At 40.1% G+C, this 26,980-nt stretch overlaps 1 protein-coding gene across 3 annotated transcripts in view; it reads right to left on the bottom strand.

The window, feature by feature from the left end:
* Window positions 1-604: 604 nt before the first annotated feature.
* The window catches only part of SPOCK1 (SPARC (osteonectin), cwcv and kazal like domains proteoglycan 1), a 464,084-nt gene continuing 437,708 nt past the window's right edge, over window positions 605-26,980 (bottom strand). For 2 of the 3 annotated variants that reach the window (XM_037907087.2, XM_037907086.1), the window contains 5 exons: window positions 23,736-23,852; window positions 17,903-18,124; window positions 16,728-16,790; window positions 9,380-9,517; window positions 605-7,514 (listed from right to left, as the gene is read on the bottom strand). In XM_037907087.2, coding sequence (XP_037763015.1) covers window positions 7,324-7,514; window positions 9,380-9,517; window positions 16,728-16,790; window positions 17,903-18,124; window positions 23,736-23,852 — 731 coding nt within the window. In that variant the 3' untranslated portion in view covers window positions 605-7,323. Of the gene's footprint in view, window positions 7,515-7,831; window positions 7,889-9,379; window positions 9,518-16,727; window positions 16,791-17,902; window positions 18,125-23,735; window positions 23,853-26,980 lie in introns of all 3 variants that reach the window. The other variant, XM_043520783.1, reaches the window with a different exon arrangement.

Consider the following 26,980-nt stretch of genomic DNA (forward strand, 5'->3'; position numbering starts at 1 on the left):
ATCATTTTCCTTTCAATACCTGGCAGAACTATGTTTTTAATAGTGGGTCTTTAAAGTCAATTAATGTTATTGTACTGAAAATAAGCCAGATACATTGGATGATATTAGCAAACTTAATAAGCCAGAGACACAAAAGTAGAGATTTATACAATTATGAATTATAAATGGTTTGTTATTTTTTACCAGTGGTATTTTCATTTAATTTCACTTGACTGATGTTGTAGGTAATGATGTTAAAGTGCCTAGATAGCATGGCGATGGATACCTTCAAGAGAGACTTATTAAACAGAAAACCACAATTTGCAAAACCTAATTGGGGAGGAAACAAGCTTGGAAAAGAAACTAAGTTAATTAGGTTTTGTTTTTTTAATCAATTTTTAATACACCCAGTTACCAGGTTTTTGTTTTAAAGTACATCTTTCTAAAGACATGACATTAACTTCACAGATTTAAGAGCTGACATTGAACAGAAGTACAGTTGAAAAATAACTGAAAAATAACACGGACCAGCCACTTCAGCACATGCTTCTATTGCTGACTCTAAGTATGGCAATACTGTAGTTTGGATCCCCACAGTATAAAACAAAAGGCAGGCAATGCGGAGTCGCAGACAAATTAAAATTTATTGAGACAGACAAAAATTTAACTATTTAGGACTACAGTTAAGCATTTACAGTTAACCAAGGAGGTTAGCAAAATGTTCACATTCCAGTTAACGCCTCATGGAAAAAGCATTCAGAATTTATTATGCTAATCTAATTTACTATGACAGCCTACATTCCATCTACAGTAGGGACATCAAACTTAAACACGTAATATTTGGATCTCTCCTTACAACACACCACATTTAACAGTAACGGATATCAGCAGCATTGAGAAAAGTATAAAAAGACCAAAACCCACCTACTGTAGAAAGGGCTCTTTCATGTATAGTACCTGTACAAAGCAGTCTATGAACTAGAACGACATACAGAACAGACTGCAATGAAAGCCAAAAAGTGTAAGAAGCTAAGCATGAAAGATCTCGTGGTCTGTAGCAAATGACAACCTTAGATCTTATGTCATTTGCTGCCTGGGGTGAAAAATGCTGCAAAAAACATGCAAATATTAAAATATTCCTATGCCAGGAAAGTACACCGAGACTCTAGAGTAGGCTGGATAGGCAAAGAGAAGCTTTCACTAACAAATTGTGTTGTTTTCAAAATAAACTTTACATCGGAAATATAAACTGTAGAATAAATATTAAATAAACACAGAAAATGGGTTAAAACAATAGCCAAAATATTTTGATGTACTCATCGTGTTCATGAAGATGCCAACAACAAAAATTATGTCGGAAACTGAACTCAAGGGATATTTTGAGTTAACAATACTAGTGAAAAGGACACTTGAAAACATAAAATAACACTTCACGATGTGTCATAATCCTTCACAGGAAATGTGATAAAATTAGTCTCCATCTTTAAACAATGGAGCTCCTCTGTTTCCATCTTTCACAATGAGAAAACATTTGGAAGGTCAACAATTTGAGGCAAGTGGAATATTTGACTTTGTAATGAAAATGGGAATTAAATCAAGCCAGAAGCAAGTGAAATGCTCCCTACAAACCTCCTGATTGTCATGCAGGCTGTTTAATTCTGTTGCAGTTTGCAATGGCCACTGGCTCTGGATACAATGCACTGAATGCCTCATTGCTTTACTACTTCAATAAACTGGGAGATCTTCTTAAAGCATCTTCTACAATTGGCCGGAAAAAATCAATAGAAAGAACTCTGGTTTGTCATTCCACCGTTAATGGCATGTGCTTTACCTGCTGTCTTAATCTGACAACAGCAGTAATAAGACAACAAAAAGTTAAAAATCAGGAGTTTCTGTACTCAGTGGGAAACGGTGATTGGCAAAATTATATTATTCTGCTGAGCAAGCTGATTTGCCAGGTGGAAGGGGGTGGAAACTGTTGTCGCTCCATTGACTTCAGTGGAGCTTTACATCAGCTGGGGATCTGTCCCTAGATCCAGACATATTCTCAACTGCTCTTCTCAAAGCATGCAGCTCCGTCTTACACAGTTCTTACCAAAATATGGGGCATTATTTTTTCATACACTCTGTATAGCTTTTTACATGATACATTGTATTTCTACTCTACTAAACTAGATAATGGTGTTAGTCTTCTCAAATTATGACCTTCATTCAGGAAAGCACGTAAGCATATGTTTAAAGTTAAGCACGCAGTTAAGGTGATTTCCTGTAGAGGGATGCCTTCCTGAACCAGGGCCTGTGAGCTGAACGGAGGCAAAGAGCTTTGCACAAGCCCTCCAGACCAAGTTGAGTGTCACCCAGGGAGCTACAGCAGAAGTTGTTCAAGGTCACATTCTGCCTTCAGATGTACACACAACACCCCATTGACTCTGATGGGACTTGTACAGGTGCATCTGAGCACAGGTCTTGGACTGTAATGCATTCACTTTAATGTTAATTACTTCATATTTGCTGAAAATAAATGCAGCCAGTCTCACCTGGAAGAGTCAGGTGAGAAGAGGCTACAGGATGAGGCCCTAGCGCTAGAGAGAATGAGGATGAAGACCTGTTGGCATTGGAGTGGCCAGAGTGCCTGTCAATTAAGCTGTAAGACTGACGGGATTTATTTAAGGAAATATTTAAAAAATGCAGGGAATGAAAGAGGATCCTACAGGATCTGTATGTATGTGGATGCAGTAACCTGACGCCCTGTGCAAATGGAACAGAGAGGCTGCAGCCACTACTCACATCTTCCCTACCCACCTGCGTTTCTTCTGAATAGTACCTGATTATACAGGCTGTAAGGGAGCAGAAGATTTGACTCTCAAAGCTTTATGTGGTGCATAGCACCGTGTAGGAGCCAGCTGCCCTGCGATGAGTTTAGCACTAGCAGAATGTTGGTATCGTGTCAGCTTTCGTGATATAGTTCTTAATGATTGTGGAGACCCCCTGGATTTCATGGCACGATGGGGTGCCCCTTCTGCTTTGATGGTGCGGCCTGGAGTCTGTGAAATGGCAAGGCCGTGGGCTTGGGAAAGGCAGTGGGCAAAACCAGAGACTTCATCTGATTAAAATCAAGCTCTGAATGAAGCCAGATCTGATGTGCGAGATGCAAGATATTGACGGTGCTCAAGTAATAATGATGTCAAACTACAAGATGTGTTTGTTCCTTTTGCAAATCGCTATCTTTTTTGTCAAAGGTAAGGAGAAAAGAGAAGAATTCTTTTCGAGGTCTGTAATTTATAAAAAGTGATTTTCAAGAGATGGAAACAAACTAAAAGGAGTCAAAGCCCAGCTTCCTGAGGCTGTTCCAAATCACTAGTTTGGTCTGGAACACACTGGGGATGCTGTTGATTTCACAGCGGTTTTATACCATTTAACCCCAGTAAAATCAATGGCCTTGCTGCTGATTCACACCAGTGTAAATGAGGTCAGGGCCAGGCCCCTTTTGTTGCTGTTCTCGTCACTCATTATACAGCAGAGCAGAATGGGCTTCTCATCTCTGTCTCTCTTATGCTCATTTGGTAGCAATCTATAAACATCAGAAGTCAAATAAAGAAGTTGACTCACCAGCATCACAGACAGGACATAACCATCTGGATCATGCAAAACAGTAGCTGCATTTTTTTCTTTGCACATACACAACCCCCTAAAACAATGCCCCCCGCCAATTTTAGCATAATGAGAAATTCATTGCGGGATTCTCCTGTGGCCTGAGAGAGCATCTGGAGGCCATGTCTGCTTAGGGTTAAACAGTACTCTCGTCCTGCATGGGCACAAAAGTTATGTCTACACTGCACTGTAAACCTGAATCTGTGGGAACCAGGCTTGTGTATTTCCAAGCCCATGCTTGAGCATTCATACTGCATTGTATAACTGGGCTTACAATTGCTGGATCCAGGTCTCATAGCTGTGCTAATGCACCCATACTGCATGTCTGTGGCTTGAGCTGCATCCACACTGCAAAATGACAGGGGTTGGACTGAGTCACAGTCCCTAGCAGGGTCCTAGGACCTAGTCCTGAGTGTTTGCTGGCCTGAGTCAGACTCATTGATGTATGGACAGAAGGAGCACTTGGGCTCAAACCTGAGTCATGCCCTGTGCATAGAGTGCAGTGTAGACATACCCAGAGAGGAGTAAGAGGGAGAAAGGCCCCCTCACTCCATTCTCCATGCAGCCTCACAGGACCTATATGGATCTCGGTCTAGTGGCAAGACGGCAAGGCTGCACAAGTGGGACTCCCCCATGGGAGTAAGTGAGCAGAGGGGGGTTGGGGAAGTGTTGAAGATGGGCAAGAAGCAGGTAGAGTCATGGCTCCATGCCCCACCGTGCACCGGTCAGTGGAGCTGGCTGCATGCAAGAGGGAGATTTATGCAGCATACTCCCCGTCCCACCCAGTGCATGCAGGGAACTTTGGAGGAACCGTGCCTCCGAAGGCACAATGCTTTCTGGGGGCTGCTCCGGGGCTATGGAGGCTATGTGCTGCTCAATGCTTAGGGCTGACTCTAAAGGCTCAATCTTGCCCTAAAAAGCAATCACCGTGAATCAGAGTGGATTGTAGGATTGCCACCAATTGCCTTAGCTGCCAACCATTTTTCCGCAAAAAAACAAAGAGCAAACCAAACCGCAGTGGATACCCTTGCTGCTTCCTTTTCTATTAACACCAGTCATGCAGTCCTGCTCTTTATTAACTTTCAGGTCATGACTCCAGACAAACAGAGAATAAAAGAGCTGAAAACAACTAAGCCCCTATAACAACTTGTGTTTGAAACAGTAAAATATAAGCTCATTTGATGTTCACAATTCCTGTTGTCAAGGGACTTTCCCATTTTGTTGCGTTATTGTACCAGTGAATTCCATGGATGCATGTGTGAATGAAGCCTTCCCTTTTACTTTCAAATCACCTGCACACTGGCTAGATAAGGAGAAACAAATTATTTCTCCCCTTCAGACAAGTTCTGTTTGTAATGAGAAAATTTTCTTTCTTCAAAACAAATTGCAGGCAAAGGTTTCGAAACAAGACTTTAAAAATAAAACCAGCTTTTGCTGTTTATAATGTCAACTACAGGTGCTAGTGTGTATTTCAACTGTGTGTGTGTGTTTGTGCACGCATGAATTCTAGCCAAAGATTCAAGTTAAGTTGCTAAAATGTTTTAAGTCTTAGCTACGAGCACATAGGTGCTGTGATGGTGTCCAGAAAACAATGCAAGGCATACGGAGTCCATTCGTTGGGCTTGCATAATAAGATCATACATACAATGGATTCTCTAGTATGAAACCTTTGGGTTGGAGCCTGCAAATCCCTACTTATGTGGGCTGAGGAATTTGCAGGATCAGGCCTTTATTTGGAAACATTTAAAGCAATGTTTTCCCCCTCAGTCACTAAAGACCCACGAGATAGTAGACAATACGAACACCAAGGGTAAAGTACACCCTGAGAAGGATGTCTGACTTGGGCTCATGTTTCACAAGAGCAATGAATTCAGACTGCTGGCTTGAGGACATGAAACCTAAAGGAAACAGGTGAAATATCCTGCTTATGGAATGGAATTTGGCATTTATATTGGTAGATTTCATTTTGCAAACTTTACCTTGTAATGACATGATTCACCCCCAAAAACGAATCATGGAACATGCAAGATGGATAAGCAGGCAAAGTACTCCTTATATTGACTTAACGGTCTGGGGGTAAACTGCACCGCACAGCTGCTTTTGAAAATGCAAGTCAATTCACACAAGGAAGTAGCGTCTTTAACAGAAATATAAAGGTCTTCTTTGAAATGCCTATTGGCCAAAATTCATTTCTAGTATAACTCCATTAACTTAAATAGAATTATGCCTGCCACCTCAGGGTGCATTTGGCCCTAAAAGATTTTGGAATTAAAGTTCTATTATGGGTCACTTTTGTCCTGTTAAATACAAAAATGAACTGCTTACAAATGTATTCTGTCTCATGGCTCCTCATCGTTATCGTGTTTTCTGATAATCTGGATAAAATAACAGAAGGGATAAAAGACATGATATGGTACATTCATTTTACCCATGACTTTCAACAGGGAAGAGCAGTAAATATTTTAGCTTCAGAATGCTGTCATACAACTGTGGAGATATGAATAAACAGGAATGGCTTAAAGAATCATAGGATTCAATTTTAATACTATTCTTCTATTTTATAGGTGTGTATTAGGAGTGCATGATATTTCATATTAAGCAGAAAGGATGTTAGTTGGAAACATGACTATCTAAGGTTGTTTTTTATACAGACTAAATAAATATTCACAATTTAAAATAAAGAAGAGACAGCTTATTACTTTTGATGGTGAGTATCTTTGACAGCTTCCTAGCTTTGGAATGAGGAGTTACTTAGACTAAATGAAGAACAAGGGATTTCCAGCAGATCCATTAGTGTGTTATTCCAGAAACAGAGGCAGCATGCATGACACTAGGGCAAACTCTTAGTCCAAACTAATTAAAACAGAAACCCAAGATTTGCTAGTTGGAAAATGGTTACAATGATCTAGATTTACAAAACATTCCAACATTTGGGAAGGTGGTTAAATCATGTTCCCCTGCTATGAGGCTCAAACTTGGTGGTAGCTGTAGATACTCAGCATCTCTCAGGATCGAGATCATATTGTTTACTATGAAAACTAGGTGACAATGATCTGATCCTGCACATTTGCAGACAACGGGAGTTTTAACATTGACTTCAATAAGGGCAGGACTGAGCCGGTAGTAATCATTCTTAGAGCAAGTGAGAAAAAATACTGATGGATTTCTTCCTGACTTAAAACCATCAATATTAGCGAGCCAGAAGTTATTATACACAGATGACTTGCTCTTTAGCGACAAGTGGCAGACACAGGACAGAAATTGAGGCACCTACTGCATAAAAGAAAAGCGATTACTTATAGCATGGTCAGAAAATTCAGTTAACAGCTGATGACAAAACTTCTCCAATGTTGATAACATAAAACAGGCTTCTAATTCTTGCACTGGTTTGTTTTTTCTCTCTTATTTTTTAATCCCATAAGCTATATATCACAAGCTGCGTGGGTGGGGATTAAGCTATGAAACTTTGCTTAAACAAAACTAACAAAACTCAGAGCCCTGTTGATAGAAAAAAAATTCACTGCATTCAAACCAGTAGCTAGTTGGAAAAAAGCCATCTTGAAAATTATATATACTGTACAAAATTAAACAGAGAGGAGAGAGATTTTGTGCCTGATGTTCTCAGATACAATTGCAGAGATATGAAGTGACTTGCAATATTGTGCAAAACATGAGTCCTCAGAACGGTGACAACTACCATATATAACCAATTTCATCATCCTTATCATCATCTTCATCTTCATCATCCTCATTAGCTGCTCTTACATGAATCTTCATTTTCCCTTCTTTGTCCTTTTTCGCTGCTTCACGGTCCTGTTCCAAATCATCCAGTAATACAACAGATCCACCACTGCCAAAATCCCCTGAGGTTTCTTGCTCTTCTTCTAAAATAGGTAAGAGTAAAAGGTCATTCTCTTACCCAACAACCCAAAAATCTCTTTAGTCAATGCTTGTTAATGTTCTGACTATGCAAACTACTTTATTTTTTTTGTGTGCAGTAAATTGATTTTTTAAAGAGGCAATTTAGTGAAGGACAGTACAGCAGGCCCCCTTAAAAATGTACATACATCTGTTGTGCCCATGACCACAAATCTGGGAGGAAGTAATACTTCAGTGGGATCTAGAATAAGATACAAGGCCTTGCATCTCTAGATTTCCAATTTAAATCCATCCAAGGTGAATGGTGACTGAAAATCATTACCATCTGATGATTGTTTGGTGGTCTACATGAAATGAGTTGGTGGTCTCGGATCAATTCCTGAAAGTCAAATGTCTACATTAGAACTGGATGGAAAACAATTTTCCCAACCCATGAAAACTGTCAAGATTTCAAAAAAAAACCCACAACAAAAAACAACCCGACCCGTTTGTCCTGATTCACGAAGAAATATTTCACAAACTGAAAATTCCCCCCAACATTTCATGTGGTTCAGCTGAAGCATTTTGTTTCAATAATTTCAAAACACTGTGTTTCAATTTTGACTGTTAAATGGGTTTCTTTATCCCAATTAGCTTTTTTTAAAACAAAAAGTTGCTTTGAATCAGAAAACCAGAATATTTCAGTCAGAAAATACTGAGGCAATTGCACTACTTAAAAAAAAAAGTGAGTCAAGAAAGTCAGCAAAACTGACTCTTCCCTGCCAAAAGTTTTGGTGTCGATGAATTGGCAATTTTCCATTAAAAATGTTTTGTCAAAAATTGCCAGTCGGCTCTCGTCCACCTCACAAAATCCCCGTCACAATCAACACTAACTTCCTTCTCAGTGGCCAGTCTCAGCGGAGTACCAAAGAACTGAATGTGCACTGACACTGAAACGCCCTCTCAGTGCAACTGATTCACACAGGCACCTTGGTGGCATAGTGGGGATGGGGCTGTGCTGTATGGGTTGGGGTTGGACCACCAGGGAGTTGGGATCTGCTTTCCCTGCACACATATGCTACCTGCCTATATTGGATGCGTATCTGGCTGGGGTGAGGACAGAGGTGGGCACACAGGAATCTGCGTGCCCATCTTTGGTAACCACACGTGCAAATGGTTCTCCAATGCTATGCATATGTTGCAATTGCTTGATTTTATGTACACTCATGCGCATACGCTCCTGCAAAAGCACCCGCTGACCCTGACAGAGAGACTTAGGATGTAATCATGTACATTTTAGAGCTTCTAAAGCTTTGCCTTCTCTATTCTTGCTGGAAGTAGAGCAACTGAAGCTATCATTACACTGAGTCACACTGAAGAAATTTTTGTTTGCCTGATTATATAGAGCTGTCCAGTAATTTTACATGTCAGTGTAATAATACTATAGTATCAGCACTTTTATAGGGCCTGGTTGTTAATTTATAACACTTTGTATAGTTAAAAACCTTCCCTTCTCAAGAAAGCCCTGATTTATGAAGCCCCTGTAAATGTGGATTCTACTGTATAGGGAGGACTATATTTAATAACCAAGCATAACAACCGCATATCTTTTATTTTAATAGCATCTACTGCATTTGCCAAGCTGGTAGGAAAAACATTTTCTTATCAGTGGTTATTGCCAATTTCATACTCTTGTACACACGCTCCAAGACAAAGGTACATGTGTGAGCACACAGACACTTTTATATTGTGAACTGGAATACATGGGAACATTTGGGACTTTGCTAATTATGTTTCCTGTATTGTCGCTTTTTGTTATCATAGTTGATCTTACAGCAATTTCTGGGCTTACAACAATGTTAATTTTTATGTTGTCTTGGTCATTACTCACCACAACTAACGGTGCCTTGTTTTCTTGAGCCGGCAATCTCATTTCCATATTTATCAACACACCAGCATTGCCCTGTACTTCCATGACACTGAGTTGCTTTGTAATATCCTTCCTCATTGCACCGTGGAAGGAAAACACCTGAATAAAGAAAAAGGTTTCCTTAGTAAATCCTAGTCTTTACAGGATCAAGCAGGAAGATATACTGTAATTGGCCTGTTTCTTGTTTAAAGTAAAATGCCTTAATATGGCATAAATTACAAATGGAGCAACCTGGAGTGGCTCTGGTTTTACAAAAAGTCCTGGATCAAGTTCTGGATTTGCAAAACTAACACTCAAACTGTGGATTGTTTGGCCCAAGCTCCCATTTTAACTCCATCTCCATATATATGTTTGCACCTAGTGTTTGTTGTTGACTTCAGTTCATTTGTTGCCCATTGGGAGTATCTGTGTGTAGACAGATAGATAGATAGATATAACTGAAAACATTTGCATTGGTTCAAATTCCAGCCAGTGGTCCTGATTTCTGAACCACCTGTAAGATTTTCTCCTTTTTGATTAAAAGTAGTGCCATTTTAAAGTGAAAATATACATTCTGGACTTCCAAACTTGGCCTCCTATTCTTATCTCTCGCAGAAGCTTGCTATGTTTTATTCCTTTCAAACAGATTCTTGACCTCATTGCTGCCTCAAGCCTAGCAGCCTCCATCTCCCTTAGTGGTAGTAATACGTGGCATGTAGAGAGCACTTTGTATCCAAGGATCTCAAAGCACTTTACAAATATTAATGCATTTAGCCTCACGGTGAATTATTTAAGTGTTATCATCCTCATTTTCCAAGCAAATCATCATCTGTTCACGGATGTTCTGCAAGCAGAGGAAGAGGCTACATTTGTGGAGTAAATTATTCACTATGAATTATTTCCTCGGCACCACTTATCTATAAAGTTGGACTTCACACATTAAAGCAGAACTAAAAAGATCTTCACTATGCAAACAAAGGGCTGAAAAATTTTACTTCAGCAAACAAAGTTATTTAAGCATAAGGAGGAAGGGGGGATCGGAAGGCACAAATGATGTTTAGGTGCCTAACTTCCACTGAAATCCATCTGTGCCCTTCAAAATCTCTCCCGAGATGTCTTGCCAAATCCCTGATGGGTTGCGGGAGTTGTATCTGGGATTGGGAGTTCGTTCCGAGAGAACGAGCAGGCTACTATGTTACTATATGAACATTTTATGAGAATGTACATTTTCCTTGTTGTAAGGCTGCCATGAGCACGGGATGGTGGCTCGATTGTGCCCTAGACACAGCCCTGTGTAAGGGATGGTGTATTAGTTGCACCGCTCAGGAGGAGCCCAGCGTAGAACTGGGACTCAGAGATCCACCTCTGAGACACAGTGCTCCTTTTCCCCTGGGGAGGGGAGTATGCTGTATCAGCCCTTTGCAAGATGTAGCATATGCCCCTCTTCTCCTGTCCAGCCCCTGTCCAGCGCTTCTGGGGAGAGGTGGCAGAACAATTGCTTGACACGCTCCCTGTTCCTTCCCCCCTACTTGCTCACAAGAGCACGGGCTGTGCACGGGCTTTGCTGTGCTGAGGATCCAGACAAGGATTGGGATAGCCCTAATGCAACCACACAGGATCGGGATTTCTTAATTCTCTTTACTCCCTCTGCGTGCACTGGTGCCAGCTACAATACCTCCTTGAATGATTAACATCTCTATAGGCCTCCTTTCAGGGTTAAAATGCCATTCTTACGTCTTGTCCTCCCATATGTAGCCTTACCCAAGACAAAATTATTTCCATGTTTCATTTTTAATTTCCATTTTTTCTGGTGTTTATCATATGAGTCCTTCCACAATATTATAATTACACCTGAAAGGCATCAGCCACTTGCTTGCTATTTAATTTATACTAAATTGAAGTATAACTCCAGATTTCCTAAAAGTATTAAAGAATCACTAATACTTGAGCTTTTCAGGGAAAGACAGTAGGATACTGAGGCTAAACAAAAAAATAGCCCAAGATTTGTCTCATAACAAAACCATTGCACATTAGCCTTTCAGAGCATGGTGCATTCTTGTTTCTTGAGACAAGAGAAGCCAGTATGATTTCTGCCACCACTTTCAACAGAGGTAATGCAAATGTGCTGCCATATAAAAAACCCACTTGTCCTTGGAGATCAGTTAGCTTCATTCCCAGGGGAGGTCTGTATAGACACCTTCCGTTCTCTGCTGGTTGCTTCTGTTCCAGGAACAGAAAAACCACCTCTTATTGTATTAAATGATTTTTGAGAAAGTATATTTTCTCTTTGTCAAAGAGCCCAGTGATTTACTGCTCACACAATACTTACTTTTCTACTTCAGTGTGTGGAGCATCTCTACAGATTGTTCATATATGTCAAAAGGGCTATTTCTACTACATTTCCCATGGAAAAAATGAATGAGAAAACATTGCCCAAATGCTCTGCAATTACTTATATAAAAGACATAGAAATGGGAAGTCAGTCATATATACATTATGAACTTCTGAATTTACCATCTCATCCCACTGCAGATATTAAAGTGGATGTCTAATTTTTAAATGTCACAAATGTAATTCTGAAACATTTGAACATTAACCTTTCTATATCTGACCTGATCTCAGAGAACATTTTCACACTTATTAACTTTGCTATTTCAAGCAAGCAGAAGCAGTGGTGTTAGCAAGTTCATATACCAGGACAATTGAAAGGAAGATGAAAGATTTTAATCCCCAGAGACACATCTTCTTTATTTACCCACAGTCCAGTAATAGCGTGGACATGTTCAACCATAAAGGTTTTCCAAGTTCACTCATTGCTCAGTCACTTGTTTCAATATTGATCCTGAAGGACTTTCCATATTCATACTCTCTTTCTTTCTTATTTAAAGACTAAGACATGCATTGGACTAGACAAACCTGAAGAAGATTACAGAGGATCAGATCCTGAGTGGGTGTAAATTGACATAGTTTCATCAGAGTCAATGAAACTATGATCCTCAGCTGGTACAAATCCATTCAATTCAGTGGGTCTATAGCAATTTACACCAGCTAAGGATTTGGCTCCAAATAATGACTGATGCATCAGTCTGATATTATATATATAAAAAATATTCTTGTGACTTTTCGTGAGAAACTAACACCTCCCCTGGCCTTTGAAATTCAGCATGTATCATTTGTGCAATGGTCACACAAATGCTTTACATGTGTTGCAAAAGATAGATTTAGAAAAATAATGGGCCAATCTCTTTGTTAGCATAAGTGAGTGCCACTCAGTTGTTCTGAAAGCAGTCCTCAGCTTTGGTGAACTTGGCCCCGTTTATCTAGGAGTTTAAAGGAAGACCAAGAACGATGCACAGAATGATGGCAATTTCCCTGTAATTTTGCATGTGCATTTAAATAGGGCTTTGAATAGCTAGTTGTGGGTGCAAATCAGGTATCTAGAGGAGGAGCAAATACTCTGAGTTGGGGCTGCAACTCATTTTGCATACCACAGTCACTGCTCATCTTTCCCAGCTGCCAGAGTAAGGACCACATTTTAATGCACTCTAACTTTTTCCTTAATTTATCAGCTGGTGGGAATAATCTGGTGGGGACACAGTGTCCCCAAGAGCTTACTTTCCTATGAAACAAAAAATTCCTTTACAGTAATCATTTTCAGCGTTGACTAAAGGTGAGTCATACCACAAATCCAGAATGTCTGGAATTTAGATTTCACATTTAGGTAATTTAGATTGAGATCCACATTCAGGGGATAGTTTGATCCCAGGTTTTGGGATGGCCCAGCATAAAGAGGGAAACGATCAGGAGCCAGGGCCACATTTCTTTTCTAATCCCCCTGCTTATACGGCTGCCATCACTGTAGAATCTGAGGGCCTTCCCCAGTGAGTGAGGGTCATAAATGGGGTTTTGATTTGAAGCCATCTCTACCATTAAAAGCATGTCTACACTACCAGTGCTACAGTGGCACAACTATGGCATTGCCGCTATGCAACTGCAGCACCCTAGCATAGATGCTTTCTACGTTTACAGAAGGGGTTTTCCTTCAACGTAGGCAATCCCCCTCTCCGCGCAGTGGTAGCTAGATGGATGGAAGAATTCTACTGTTGATCTAGTTGACGTAGCTATGTCTACACTACATGCGAGGTCAGCTTAACTATGATGCTCAGAAATGTGAATTTTTCATACCTGGGAGTGATGTACCTAAGTTGATCTCATTTTAAGTGTAGACCAGGCCCAAGAGTTAATTAAACAGGCTGCCAGTTGAGTGTTTCTTGATTTGCTGTTCAACATCCCTGTCCCTCTTGTTCTCTGTCCTCCTCTGTAACTGCTCCCTTTGTCTCCTGTTCCCACTCTTCGCTTCACATCTTCTTACTGCCCCTTTTATCTGGCTCAACCTCCCATTCCCCAGGAGTCAACTGCTTCCTCTCTTCTGCGTCAAACCACCTTCTTTTTTGATGGCGGCGCTGTGTTTCCTTGCATTTCAACTATCATCCTGTACCTGAGGAGCGGGGAGTGTTTTGTAAAACTCTGTGTATGCGTACAGCACCCGAGAAATGATAGACTCCTATCAATATGAAAACACTGGCGCTGTCTTAACTATGGTATTGCGACGGCTCCACTATAATGATAACGGATAATAATCAATGGCCATCAATTGTGGAATATATAGAAAACATTGGTCAGAGTGCTAGGCTGGGTGGTGGGAGGCCGAGGTTCATTTCCAGTTTTGCCACAAACATCCAGTGTGACCCTAGGCAAGTCCCTTTGTATCTCAATTTCCCATATAAAATGAGGGTGATAGCACTGCTGTATCTACAGGGGTGTTGTGAGGATAAATGCATTGAAGATTGGGAGGTGCTCAGATACAGCAGTGATGGAGGCCAGACTAGTATCATATATAGAATTAACAGCAAAGTTGAGACCTACAGAAGAGCCATGTAAGCTTCTCTCTCTAACCAACCTAAGTTGGTCCAGTAAAAGATATTACCTCACCCACATTGTCTCTCTAATACCCTGGGACCAACATGGCCACAAGAACACTGCATACAAGCTGAGGGCTGGCAGGCAGATCCTGTATTAGCTGTTATATCACAGAATTGATATAGGAGAAGACCCAATTTGAAGATACTGATGAAAGCAGAGGTTAGGTATCTTAGTGATGTAGGAGAAGTGTGAACAGGCTAAACCAGTGGTTCTCAACCCACAGCCCAATCAGCACACAGCTGCAGCCCGTGTCACATCCTCAGGGCCATACAGGCAGTATATAGATTGTGTGGATGCAGTCCACATAACACAGAGAGCTGCATATGTGGCCCACAATGGTAAATAGGTTGAGAGCCACTGGGCTAACCAGTTTTGCTCTTTGAAAGTGATGTCTTTACATTTAATTGCCCCCTAGGTAAATCTGGCCGGAAAAGATGAATGGGACTGTTTACTTTTTAATTCAAACCACTGGGATGATGGACTTTATTTGAAAGTCTCCAAATTCAACAATACAACATGTTTAATGACAAAGGCTTTGACGTACTTTGTGGCAATTCTCAAACGCCTCATTTTTTCAGTGAATATGAGTTTACAGAAATCTTCCCTGTGCACAGTGTCCAGAATATAAATATTTCATTTTACATATCAGAGAAAGAGAATAATTAAAGAACAGTCTCTTTGACGCTCGTATCTTTTTTATCTTTACTACAAGCAGCATTTTTGTCATGTGAATGTTTTGTTTTCCAGCTGCACGATTTTGCAACTGACACAAGAAAAAAACCCCACATTGTTCTACTCTGTCTAAATAGCAATGGGATCAGATAAGAGGCTCTCCGAAGGGTGGTGTTATGCAGGAAGACTTTCAAGTTGCTAACTGAACCAGAGAGTTCCTCTTTTCTATATTTTCTTCTAGCCCGTAGAGCAAAGTATTACAGAAACCTACTGATTTGTTGAATTGAGCCGGTTTTTTTCCTTTCTTTTTAAAAAAAAAAAATTGTAGACTGACATAATTATCTGTGGGAAGAGAACATTTTATACCAGTGTTATTTTGTCATTTTACTCCAGCTATTGTGATCTGATCCCACTGGCATGCAAAGGGGGTTGTTTGTATCGTATGTTCTACACACTGTGTGAACAGCCGTTATTTTTCCTATGTGTAAGAACAAACCATTTTTTAGCCTAGCTGACATTTATTTCATACTGCACAAAATAAAGACTGAAGAAATGTAGTGCTGAATTTTCCATGTTGTCTAATGGACCTGGACACCCAATTCCCATTAGAAAACAATAGGAATTGGTCAACCCATTCTGTTAAGTGGCTTTGAAAATCTCACCCATAAAAGCTTCCATGAAAGAGAGAGAGAGAAAACAGCAGCCACCTATGCAACCATCTGCATCTGAACTGAACCATTTGGCCATTCCACCTATCCTAGTGTTCCCTAAAATTCTCAGGGATAATTCCAAGGTCTTTGGAAACTAAAATAATTTTACATTCGTTGCTAATCTGAATCTTCATGAGTCAGAATAGGATATCAGATAGCTATGCACCTTACACTTAGTCGGCTTGTATGTTCTGTATTTTGCCTAATTAAAATTTGTTAAATATTTAATATGAATTGCTGATTATCAGGCAAATCTTGCAGTCTTTATATGTGCAATTTTCAGTCAAGTAAAACTCCCACTGATGTCTTGGGGCCAAATTCAGTCTTTTTACTCCAACTGCTGCCAATACCCACCCTGTGTGATTTGGCCCTACGTAAATTAATGAATTGGAGATGCACTACAATAATGCCACATAGACTGCAGTCCACAGAACACCTTGAGATTTCACTGTGTCCAATTATCAATTTAACAGTTTGACTTTTCAGCTTTTAAAAAAAAGAAACTATGTGTCCCAGACCTCAATATCGCCAACAGGAAGTAGTAGAACAAAACATTTAAAAGTGTAATTAGACAAAATTTAACTCCAACAAATGTATTTCTGACCCTATTATTGGAAGAATCTGAACTCTCTTCATCTATATACTCTGCTTTTTTAACTAGTCACAGGAGATTTGAATTAAAAATACTCTCTTTTGCCTTTACATGCTCAGATACTATGGTGACCAGCATGGTGTAAGAACCTATATAAAATAACATTCATGTTTTTGGGGAGGTGGTATCAATTTGTTCTGAATTAGTTGCCATAAATTTATTTTGACATCTCATCATTGGTTTAATTTCATGAAACATCAGGCACAGGCTCAAAATATTAATTTCTAATTGAAAAACGATAACTGCACATAAAGTACAGTGATCACAGAGCTTTAATTAGTTATTGAAATGAATGGCATGTGATCAAACTCACCCAGCAGACTCTTCCCTCTACTTAGCTTTTGAATCCTGTTCATTTCATTCTGGCAAGGGAGACCTAAAATATAATGTATGAAAGTCAGTTTCCAGATGGTACGGGACAGACTCTCTAATGATTGGCTTCACTATTTACATGCAATGTAGTCTATTGTACACCTGGGACTGAAATAACCCCATATGCTGGTAATACACGGCAAAACAAATGTATGTCATTAGCTTTACTAATTAAAAAATTCAAAACACAGTATATTTAATAATAGTGTTTTGGGGCCATTTGGGTTGTTAAACATTTTTTTCTTCTCCTTCATCAAACTGAAATAATGCCAGGCTTCTAATTTATGATTTCCTAATAAATTAATTTCCACATTAATAAGAACACAAGGTCATAAGCCTTCTATTAGCAATAGAACTAATTCCTGAATTGGAGTGCCAGTAATTTGATTGCTTCTTTCTTTGTTTCACCAGTGAAATACATGTAATCGACAATATTTGCCATTGCTACACAATGCCCTTTCTCACCACGGATACAGAAAAGGGCTTTTTATTTTTAAATGAAAAGGGCTATGAATTACCAATTCAAGATAAATGGCAGTGCAGTCAAAATGTAAGAAAGATGTTGAAACCTAGAAAATCCTAAAAAAAATACTACATATTTGTGAAAAAGAGAAACCAGAACTGTTTTCTTATCAAGACAACTACAAGGTATTAAAATGTATAATATTATTTTGAAATATTAATCTGAATATGGTAACATTTAAGCCAAAAGTTTTAAATTTCTCTGGCTACACTTGGGTACCTAATTCCATATTTAGGCACCTACATGAATAGCCTGAACTTCCCATGCGAGGAGCACCTACAATTCCCATTGACTTCAGTGGCAGCTGTAAGTTGCTCAACACTTATCTGGCCATTCTTATTTAGGTGTCTAAACATGATTCCCAAGTTTGTAAATGCTCCCTAACATCCTGTCCAATGCTCTGGCCACTGAATCATACTTAAAAGCCTCTTATCATCATCCCAGGACATATGGTGATGACTGTTTTGCATAAATATTATTAATAATAATAATAGAAAAGCCATTTTGCCAAATTACATTTTCCATACCATTATTTTAGCATCTATAGTAATGAATTATAAATCAGTTTTATGTTACATAAGGGAATGACTTACCTCCTGGCTTTTGAAAGCAGTAGCACCATTCATTGTTAGAAAGCTTTCCGTCCTTGAAGGAGTCACATGAGTTGAAGAGGGGTTTAATGCATGGCTCATACTTATCAAGATAAATTGCATTGATCTCAGAGTGATCCAGCAGGAGGTCATAGTTCATATCAAGTTTGTTGAACATCCAGCCTAATGAATCCTTACAGATTGGTAGTATGCTGGTGTCAAACCCTACGAGAACATGGGCAAACAACCATTGGTGAGTCACACCACACAGGCCTGACATGCATCATTGCTCAATTAGGATGTTCTCTCTCTTGCATGTTCTTTTAACTGAAGTATGGAGTGAACTTTGTTTCAGATTAACCCAACCAGTAGGAAACCAGAACAATACCAACGAAGAATGAATGAACTGGTTGAATCAAATCAAGCTCAAAACTAGATTTGATTCTGACCCAAACCCTGGATAAGAATGCCACTTACATTTTTTGGAGAAAAAGGGGGTTGGGGTCCACATCTGATTACTGCAACTCAAGCCCATCTTTACTCACAAATCAACCCTAACTTACTTTTTCCTCTTTTTTTTTTTTTCCATTTGCAAGTGTATTGGCGTGGTTTCAGGAAGGATCAGAAGCAGAAACACCATGAAAAAGGCTAACTTCACTGTGTTTTCAAACTAGCTGAAAGCAGAAAGCAACAGAAATCTTGAGAGAAAGCCTATCCTTGTGAGATTACCAGCCCTGTTTCTAGTCATCTTGCTGAATCCTTTATTGGCTGCTTCTCACCTTCTACACTAGATCCAAGCTTCTTGCCCTCTCCTTCGAGACCCTGCATGACCTTGCCCCGCCTGCCGCTCTGCTCTAATTTCCTTGTATTCCCTCTGCCTACATTCCCCCCCCCACCACATTCATATTTTCCTCCCAACTCCCTTCTTTGCATCTTTGTCCTTGCTTCTATCACACTTGACAGTGCACCAAATGACCTCTTTTTCTTTGTTCTCACATCCCTTCTGAAAACTCACTTCTTTCACCAATCCCCTCAATGCTAACTCTACATTTCTGGAAGATCTGACCCCGCCCCCTTCGGTGCTGTAGTATATATGACCCTGAATTTTCTTTATCTGATCTAGATTGTGAGCTTCTTGAGGTGGAGTTCATGTCCTCTTGGCTTGCATTGCTCTGAATAATCACAGTGTGGGGGTTTGCTGAGACCGCAAATGCACATGGAATTGGGCATTTGCACTCAAGTGTCACAGAAGCCATCTGCATTCCAGCTGGGTTAGATCTTTTGCAGCTGAAGAGGATTCTTCAACACTTCAGGGAACAGGATTCGTATTTATTTTAATATCCCACATCCTCTAAAGAATGCAGCAGGCAGGAGCACCAGATGAACGCCATTACATTCATGTGCACATTTGCAATTTGTACACGTGCATTTCTGCAATCTCTATAAACACAGTTAGGGGTGTCATTTCAGAAACATTCTGGAGAAAGGGAAGGCAAAGTTGTGTCGGCATGTAGAACATTATTTGATTATATTATATTCTACAAAGTTGGGGCGGGAAGGCAAAAAGAGGCGCATACACACCTATGAAAAGTTTCGGGAAGGGGTGTGTGTGCGTCAATTGTGCCTCTTCCCCCAGAGCAAATTATGCCCCTGAACACTGAACTTGTCGGAGGAGGGTCGCCCAAGAGAGAAGCTGGGATTTGTATGTCCTCAGTAGTAATTAATGTACTTACATCTTCAATACATGGTACAAATGCTAACTAACCCCACAACACCTGTCTGTTGCAGGAAAGTATCATTCACAATTTATAGCTGGGGAAACTGCCATTAAGAACCCCAGTTTTACAAAGGCTCACAAAACATGCATATGCTAAAAAGAAAAGGAGTACTTGTGGCACCTTAGAGACTAACCAGTTTATCTGAGCATGAGCTTTCGTGAGCTACAGCTCACTTCATCGGATGCATAGCATATCGTGCTATGCATCCGATGAAGTGAGCTGTAGCTCACGAAAGCTCATGCTCAAATAAACTGGTTAGTCTCTAAGGTGCCACAAGTACTCCTTTTCTTTTTACGAATACAGACTAACACGGCTGTTACTCTGAAACATGCATATGCTAGTCAGGGTTTTGCACTCATGTAACCCTGATGAGTGGGACTGCTTCGTGTGACCCGCAGTCAGGGGCTGCATCAAAGAAGCCGTTATGGAAGGTCACTTATGAAGATAGTTAATTATATTAGTTTAATACTTTTCTATTGTTGCTGTTTTAAATAAAGAAGGGAGCTGTCATGACACGATCAGGCTTTTCAGGTTAAGGTTTATTACAAAGCCTCTCTACTAAGCAGTATGTAAGTGTTCAGCTATTACAGTGATGGATGGCTATTACTAGTGAAAAGGTTACTATTAGGATGGCCTTTCAGCATGCAGATGAAAGTCAGACACAACATCAGTTTCTACCTGCACTTCAGATTGCCTCTTGATAAAAGTTTCTTCCATTAAATTACCTTTCTCCAGGTCAATATCAACAGTCAAAAACAAAAATGCTGAAACTCAAGCCCACGTCCTCCCACGTTCAAGATTTAAAACCAAGTGGACTCTCAGTAAATAAAGCTGAATTCCCAGTGCAAAGCTCAGCGGGGTAAACTCTCAGGGCACTGTATTGGAAATCGTTCGCAGAACTCCACTACTTTTAATTGGAAGTCACCGCTAGCATGTATAACTCTTTGTGCACCACAACCAGAGTTCGCTTCACCTATAGCAGGACTGCTGTAGACAACTGGCCGGAGCAACGATAAATGAAGTAATTGCACTTCTGGGGCTTAAAGCCTTATGATAAACGTGACAATGTATTGGATAAAATAAATACTGTTTACTGCATTTCTTAAGTGAATATAGTGCTGGTTGAACAACAGATACACATCAGGCAGCAGCCGGGTGAGCTTACCTCTATCATCCCACCCATCTGCCTCAACCCTACTTTGCAATGACCACCACCAAGGGTCAGAGTATAGCGCAGGCTTCATGCTCATTCACTTATTGGCTCCTCTGCAGAGACTGCCAACAAGGATGCCAATTAGTGTCAATTGTGGCAGTGGTTTTTCTGATTTGGACACCTGTTCACTAGGAGCTGGACTGAGACCACTACATTTTACATTCCATCTGACAACTGCTCCAAGTCCTAACAACTTCCATTCACTATGACTCTGGAAGCGATTCAAACTGGTGACCTACATGTGCAAGGCTCCGTATCCCATTATTACCCCCAAACCATCCATCTCCTCTGGATGCAAAACCAACATCAACAAAAAACCTTTATGTGAAATTCCTAATTAAAAATAAATATACCTTCTGGCACATAAAATTGCTTTTTTTTTTTTACTCTCCAAGAAGTGACTTACATGAGTTGAGTTTTAGTGACTTCATTAAATTATTCAACAATTAAATTAACAGGAAAATAATTAGCCTAATCTCCATCATCACTAAAAATACAAAACAAAACCCAGAAATATTTCTGAGGCTTTCTTTTTTACATTTCACATAGCTTCACCAAATGTAAAAGATAAACCTCCCAGACCAACTGAGTAGATTTTAGAAACAAGATAACATTATGAACTAGCAACAGACTGAAGAGCAATTTGAATCTGATCCTAGCTACTAATTTGTTTATTTCCTTATTTCAGTGCATGTCCCTCAGTATTCATATTAGTATTATGTACTGAGGTGCTGTCAGTTAGAGAGAGAGAGGAAGACATAGTGCCTGAAACAAGGTGCTTAATTTAAATCAGAAAAACAAATATTACATTGGCTGAAGGTCCAGTTCTTGAAACAGTGCAGATTTCCCTCTTTTTTTTTGCTTTTAAGAGAGGAAAAAATAGGAGTGATTTTTTTTTCACCTGGAGGTGAACTTAATACGTCCAAAGAGCTTATTTACACTCACAGTAGCATCTTGAAAATTTAATCTAGCCCAGAGAAATCTCCACTGGACCACCTTCTCTAGACTGCTGCTGTGTCCAAGACATCTTAGTCATCTCTTTCCACTCTCTGCTCCTTTTTATTGCCACAGGGGCATCCCAAAATGGATTGCTTTGAGGATGTACATGCCTCTTCAGGCTTCACAGGCATAACCAAACCAGCTCAATTTAATGAAGTGATCAGCCTGCTGAGGAGGGGAATGCAAAGAGAGCAGTAAAAGGAAAGAGCTTTTTTGAACCCAGTTGTACTTTTGGCTTTCACAACATCCCCTGGCAAGGAGTTCCACAGGCTGACTGTGCTTTGTGTGAAGAAGTACTTCCTTTTGTTTGTTTTAAACCTGCTGCCCATTAATTTCATTCTGTGATCCTTGGTTCTTGTATTATGTGAAGGAGTAAATGACACGTCCTTATTCTCTTTCTCCACGTCATTCGTGATTTTATAGACCTCGATCATCTCCCCCTTTAATCGTCTGTCTTCCAAGATGAACAGTCCCCGTCTTTTTAATCTCTCCTCATAGGGAAGCCGTTCCACACCCCTAATCATTTGTGTTGCCCTTTTTTGTACTTTTCCCGATTCTAATATATCTTTTTTGAGATGCGGTGACCAGAAGTTCATGAAATATTTAAAGTGTGGGCATACCATGGATTTATATAGTGACATTATGATATTATCTGTCTTATTATATATCCCTTTCCTAACGGTTCCTAATAGCTTTTTTGACTGCCACTGGGTCTTTTCAGAGAACTCTCCACAATGACTCCCAGATCTCTTTCTTGAGTAGGAACAGCTAATTTAGACCCCATCATTTTGTATGTGTAATTGGGATTATGTTTTTCAATGTGCCTTACTTTGCACTTATCTACATAGAATTTCATCTGCCATTTTGTTGCCCAGTCACCCAGTTTTGTGAGATCCCTTTCAGTGTGTTGTAGCAGTGTCCAGGATGTTGTTATGCTGCAAGCTGGTGCGCTGTATATAGACTCCTTGGTTTGCATTGCAGTGACTTGCCATGTAGACGAGCCCTCAGAGAGTTCGAACTATGTACCTTTCCTGCATGTATTTTAGAGGTTTACCCATAAAATGACATGCCTTAAAAGAACATAAGCTCACTTCAACTTAGTCTTTCTTTGTAACCCCTGTGTGAGTCTTTTCCTCCCTGCTGGGTAAGGGACATCAGAATTCATCACTTGAGTTATACCTATAGGGTGCTGCCTCTTTTAAAAAAAATAGGGATATCAAAAGCAGTAGGTGCTGTGAAGTGTTATTAGATACTTGGGACGCATTGCATGAATGCCTCTTGTTTTAGCACATACAATTCCAATTTTCTAACCTTTCTGCATCAACTAATCTGTCCAGGCCAGTGACTATCCTCTGGACATTTTCTTCCTATTATAATTCCTGTTATATAAGGCTAATTGGAAATAACAAAATGAAGCCCCAGTGTAATTTTCTCTGTGTTGTACATTTAATGCGTATATGTCACATATTCTGTTTGCCATTTTGCCGACAGTCATATAATGTGCTAGCAGGTTTGTGATTCTCTCTATTAGTATCTGAACCTTCTGTGGCCATAACAGCAGGCCGATTGTCTAGTCCGAATTGTGTGTGGGTGTTTGTGTGGTATGTGTCTTACTGTCTTCTTTTAGGACAGTTTGGGGTTGAGAGTGCATTTGTAACTCCCTTAGAAATCAATGGGAGCTGTATATTTTCAGCATCTCTTAGGATCAGGTCAGTTATATGGCACAGATATTAGTATACTTGCCCAGGGACACTATAGTGATGTACTAGGGATTGTATTGACAGTTCTGCCCTTTAAATGCACGTGAGCTTGTCTAAAACTTTATTTTTATAAAGAGTTTTCTTACTGCCTTGTGCTGTGTCCAAACTTGTTGGTTTAATGACACGATTTGCATCCTCATGAAGAGCACCGAACCAATCTTTTAGTCGGGAAGCAAGACTTCTCAGCTCCTTGTCTGTGCAAGCTGTCAAAACAACAGAGGAACAAATTAAATTGCAAAGATCATGCAAGTTAACTTTTTTCTGGATCTTCTACTAGAACTTAATCATTTTTTGTTACTCATAGCATGGTCCTGGCCTAACAGTTTAGAAGTAAAAGACAGGCAAAGGGTAGGGGAAAGGGATACAACATATAAGGAAATATAAATCACAATGAAAGGATTTTCTTCTTACTGTATTCAAGTATCTTCATAGAGGTAGATGTAATTTGTGATTTAAAATCCAACCCACACACCCATCTCTGCAGTTTCTCACTTAGAAATAGGTGAGTAGTTAAGGTAAGGGTTGTCACTTTATAGAACTTCAAAGAAGGTACATCAGTCAAACAGGAAAAAAAAAAACCTCACCTAGAAATTTTATTAGAACAGGACACTGGGAATAATTTATAACCCATATTTGGGTTAGTTTAAGGCTATTGTTAATGCCATAGGAAATCTGTTTCTTAAAGAAAGCTGTCACGTTCTTTCAATTCTACTGCAAATGAGGCTTTGCCATCTCTAAAGGTTGTCACAAGTCCTTTTGTTAGCTAGATAAAAGCATCTATTACTTGCTCCCCTTATGAATTTTTACTGAGAAACATCTAATTTTTCCATAAATTTCTACCAAGAGATTAACGCCCAGCAGAAGCCAATATTTATTAGAAAAAAGGCTACATTAGACACCATCTGTCAGAATGAATATTCCTGCTTCTGCATTATCTTTAGTGCTTGAATTCACAGATTGAAACCATTTTATCTTTCTTGCCATGAACTCATCCTAAATTTTCATAACAGGTTTTTAGAATACAAACCATGGTTCTGTGCAACAGAGTCAGATATCCCTCACAAAGTAACCCACAATGTATCTTCTCCAATTCACGGAACATTGTAATACTCCTCCCACTAACTTGCCCAAGAACAAGTACCAGTGCTTGCCTTCTCAGTGCTCTTATGACCGCAATGAATGAATCCATTATGAGTAGCACTAATATGTATGGGTTTGCCATTTCTTCTGCTTTCTCACTGCTCTGTTTCTGGAGGTAGCCCGCTCCTAATTTTCAAGCGAGACACTACAGCTTTTTCGACAATGTAAATTTTGTATTCATTTCCCCCCTCAAGCTTAAGGAAAAGTCCATATGCCCTTGCCAAGTTGGAAGAATTTTTTTGTTTGGCCATTTCTACATTCTTGGTGAAAGTTTAAATTTTTTTTTTTATTCTGGGTGGAGGGGAGATGACGATTTTTTCCCCCACTCCTCCGTAACTCAGAAATGGTCTGATGGACGTACTTTACTCTCCTGTTAAAGAGAGTAACAATCACCCCCTCCACCCTGAGGCTAAATCCAAGGATGGAAAGATTAAGCCCCAAAGAAGAAGTTTTGAGAAAGTAATGCGTATGTAAAAACAAGGGTTTATAGTGGAAGGCAATGCAGTATTAACTATAATGTAGCTTTTATTACTGTACAAGCTTATATTTCATTTATCACCTTTTATTTATCACATCCCTATATTTATAATATTATGTCTTTGCAAGTAAGGGCAGAAGTCTTTGGCTAATGAGATGCAAGGCCACTATGGAGACCTTCCAATAAGGGACCAAACTATTCAATAAGGGACTTCCAACACAGCCATCCATTTTGCACACTGTATATGTTGCTTCTGAAAGGTGTTGGTTTGTTGATCCAGATTGGGAGCGAAGTCCCCTACCCACAGAAGAGTCACAGCACAGGTAATAGCAGAGCAAGCTACACCAATGTGTAGATTGCAATCTGCAGAAAAGGACCTAGGGGTTACAGTGGACGAGAAGCTGGATATGAGTCAACAGTGTGCCCTTGCTGCCAAGAAGGCCAATGGCATTTTGGGATGTATAAGTAGGGGCATTGCCAGCAGATCGAGGGACGTGATCGTTCCCCTCTATTCAACACTGGTGAGGCTTCATCTGGAGTACTGTGTCCAGTTTTGGGCCCCACACTACAAGAAGGATGTGGAAAAATTGGAAAGAGTCCTGTGGAGGGCAACAAAAATGATTAGGGGACTGGAACACATGAGTTATGAGGAGAGGCTGAGGGAACTGGGGATGTTAAGTCTACGGAAGAGAAGAATGAGGGGGGATTTGATAGCTGCTTTCAACTACCTGAAAGGGGGTTCCAAGGAGGATGGCTCTAGACTGTTCTCAGTGGTAGCAGATGACAGAACAAGGAGTAATGGTCTCAAGTTGCAGTGGGGAAGATTTAGGTTGGATATTAGGAAAAACTTTTTCACTAGGAGGGTGGTGAAACACTGGAATGCGTTACCTAGGGAGGTGGTGGAATCTCCTTCCTTAGAAGTTTTTAAGGTCAGGCTTGACAAAGCCCTGGCTGGGATGATTTAATTGGGGATCGGTCCTGCTTTGAGCAGGGGGTTGGACTAGATGACCTCCTGAGGTCCCTTCCAACCCTGATATTCTATGATTCTATGAATGAAATGTCACCTTGACACAGTGTTCAAACCTGACCAGGAAGGGCCACCTCTAGGATTGAGAGGGTAAGGAAAAACTAATTTAACAGGTAATGAGTGTTCAGAAACTGTCCAACCCTAGAGATATGTGAGTAACTTGGCCCCTGACTCAGTTAGCTACTCCCTTTCAAGGACAAAGAAATTCTGTGAGCTTAGGCTTGGCTTCCTGGGAATGCTTTCATTAGGAATAGGGGTTCTCCCCTGCATAGAACTGGCTGGCTCACAGCAGATCTGCAGAACCATAGATGCTGTCAGGAGATCCTGGAAGGCTGGTTTCCTTGTTAGTTCCTCAATGGCATTTCCAAACCGTGGATGGGAAAAATGGGTAAGTTGATGCCAAAAGGGTCAGTATTCACCTACCCATAAAAATCCTACAAGTTTCTAGGAGAAAAGATGCTAAAATCATACTCATCTCTTTAACTCTGTGCCAGCCTGTTCCCTCCCCACTAGCAGATCTTCTATCCCTTGAAGCACCAATGGGGATGTTTCGATGGAGTACAGGGAGGATGTAGCTGCATTCGCCCTTCAGTATGTCTCAGGCCAATATCCATCAGATCTCAGTCTCCTCTACCTATGAAGGGGGCAATGTGACTGTCATTTTTTGTCTGGGTATCATTATGGTA

This window comes from Chelonia mydas, chromosome 8, assembly GCF_015237465.2.
Source record: "Chelonia mydas isolate rCheMyd1 chromosome 8, rCheMyd1.pri.v2, whole genome shotgun sequence".
Lineage (NCBI taxonomy): Eukaryota > Metazoa > Chordata > Testudines > Cheloniidae > Chelonia > Chelonia mydas.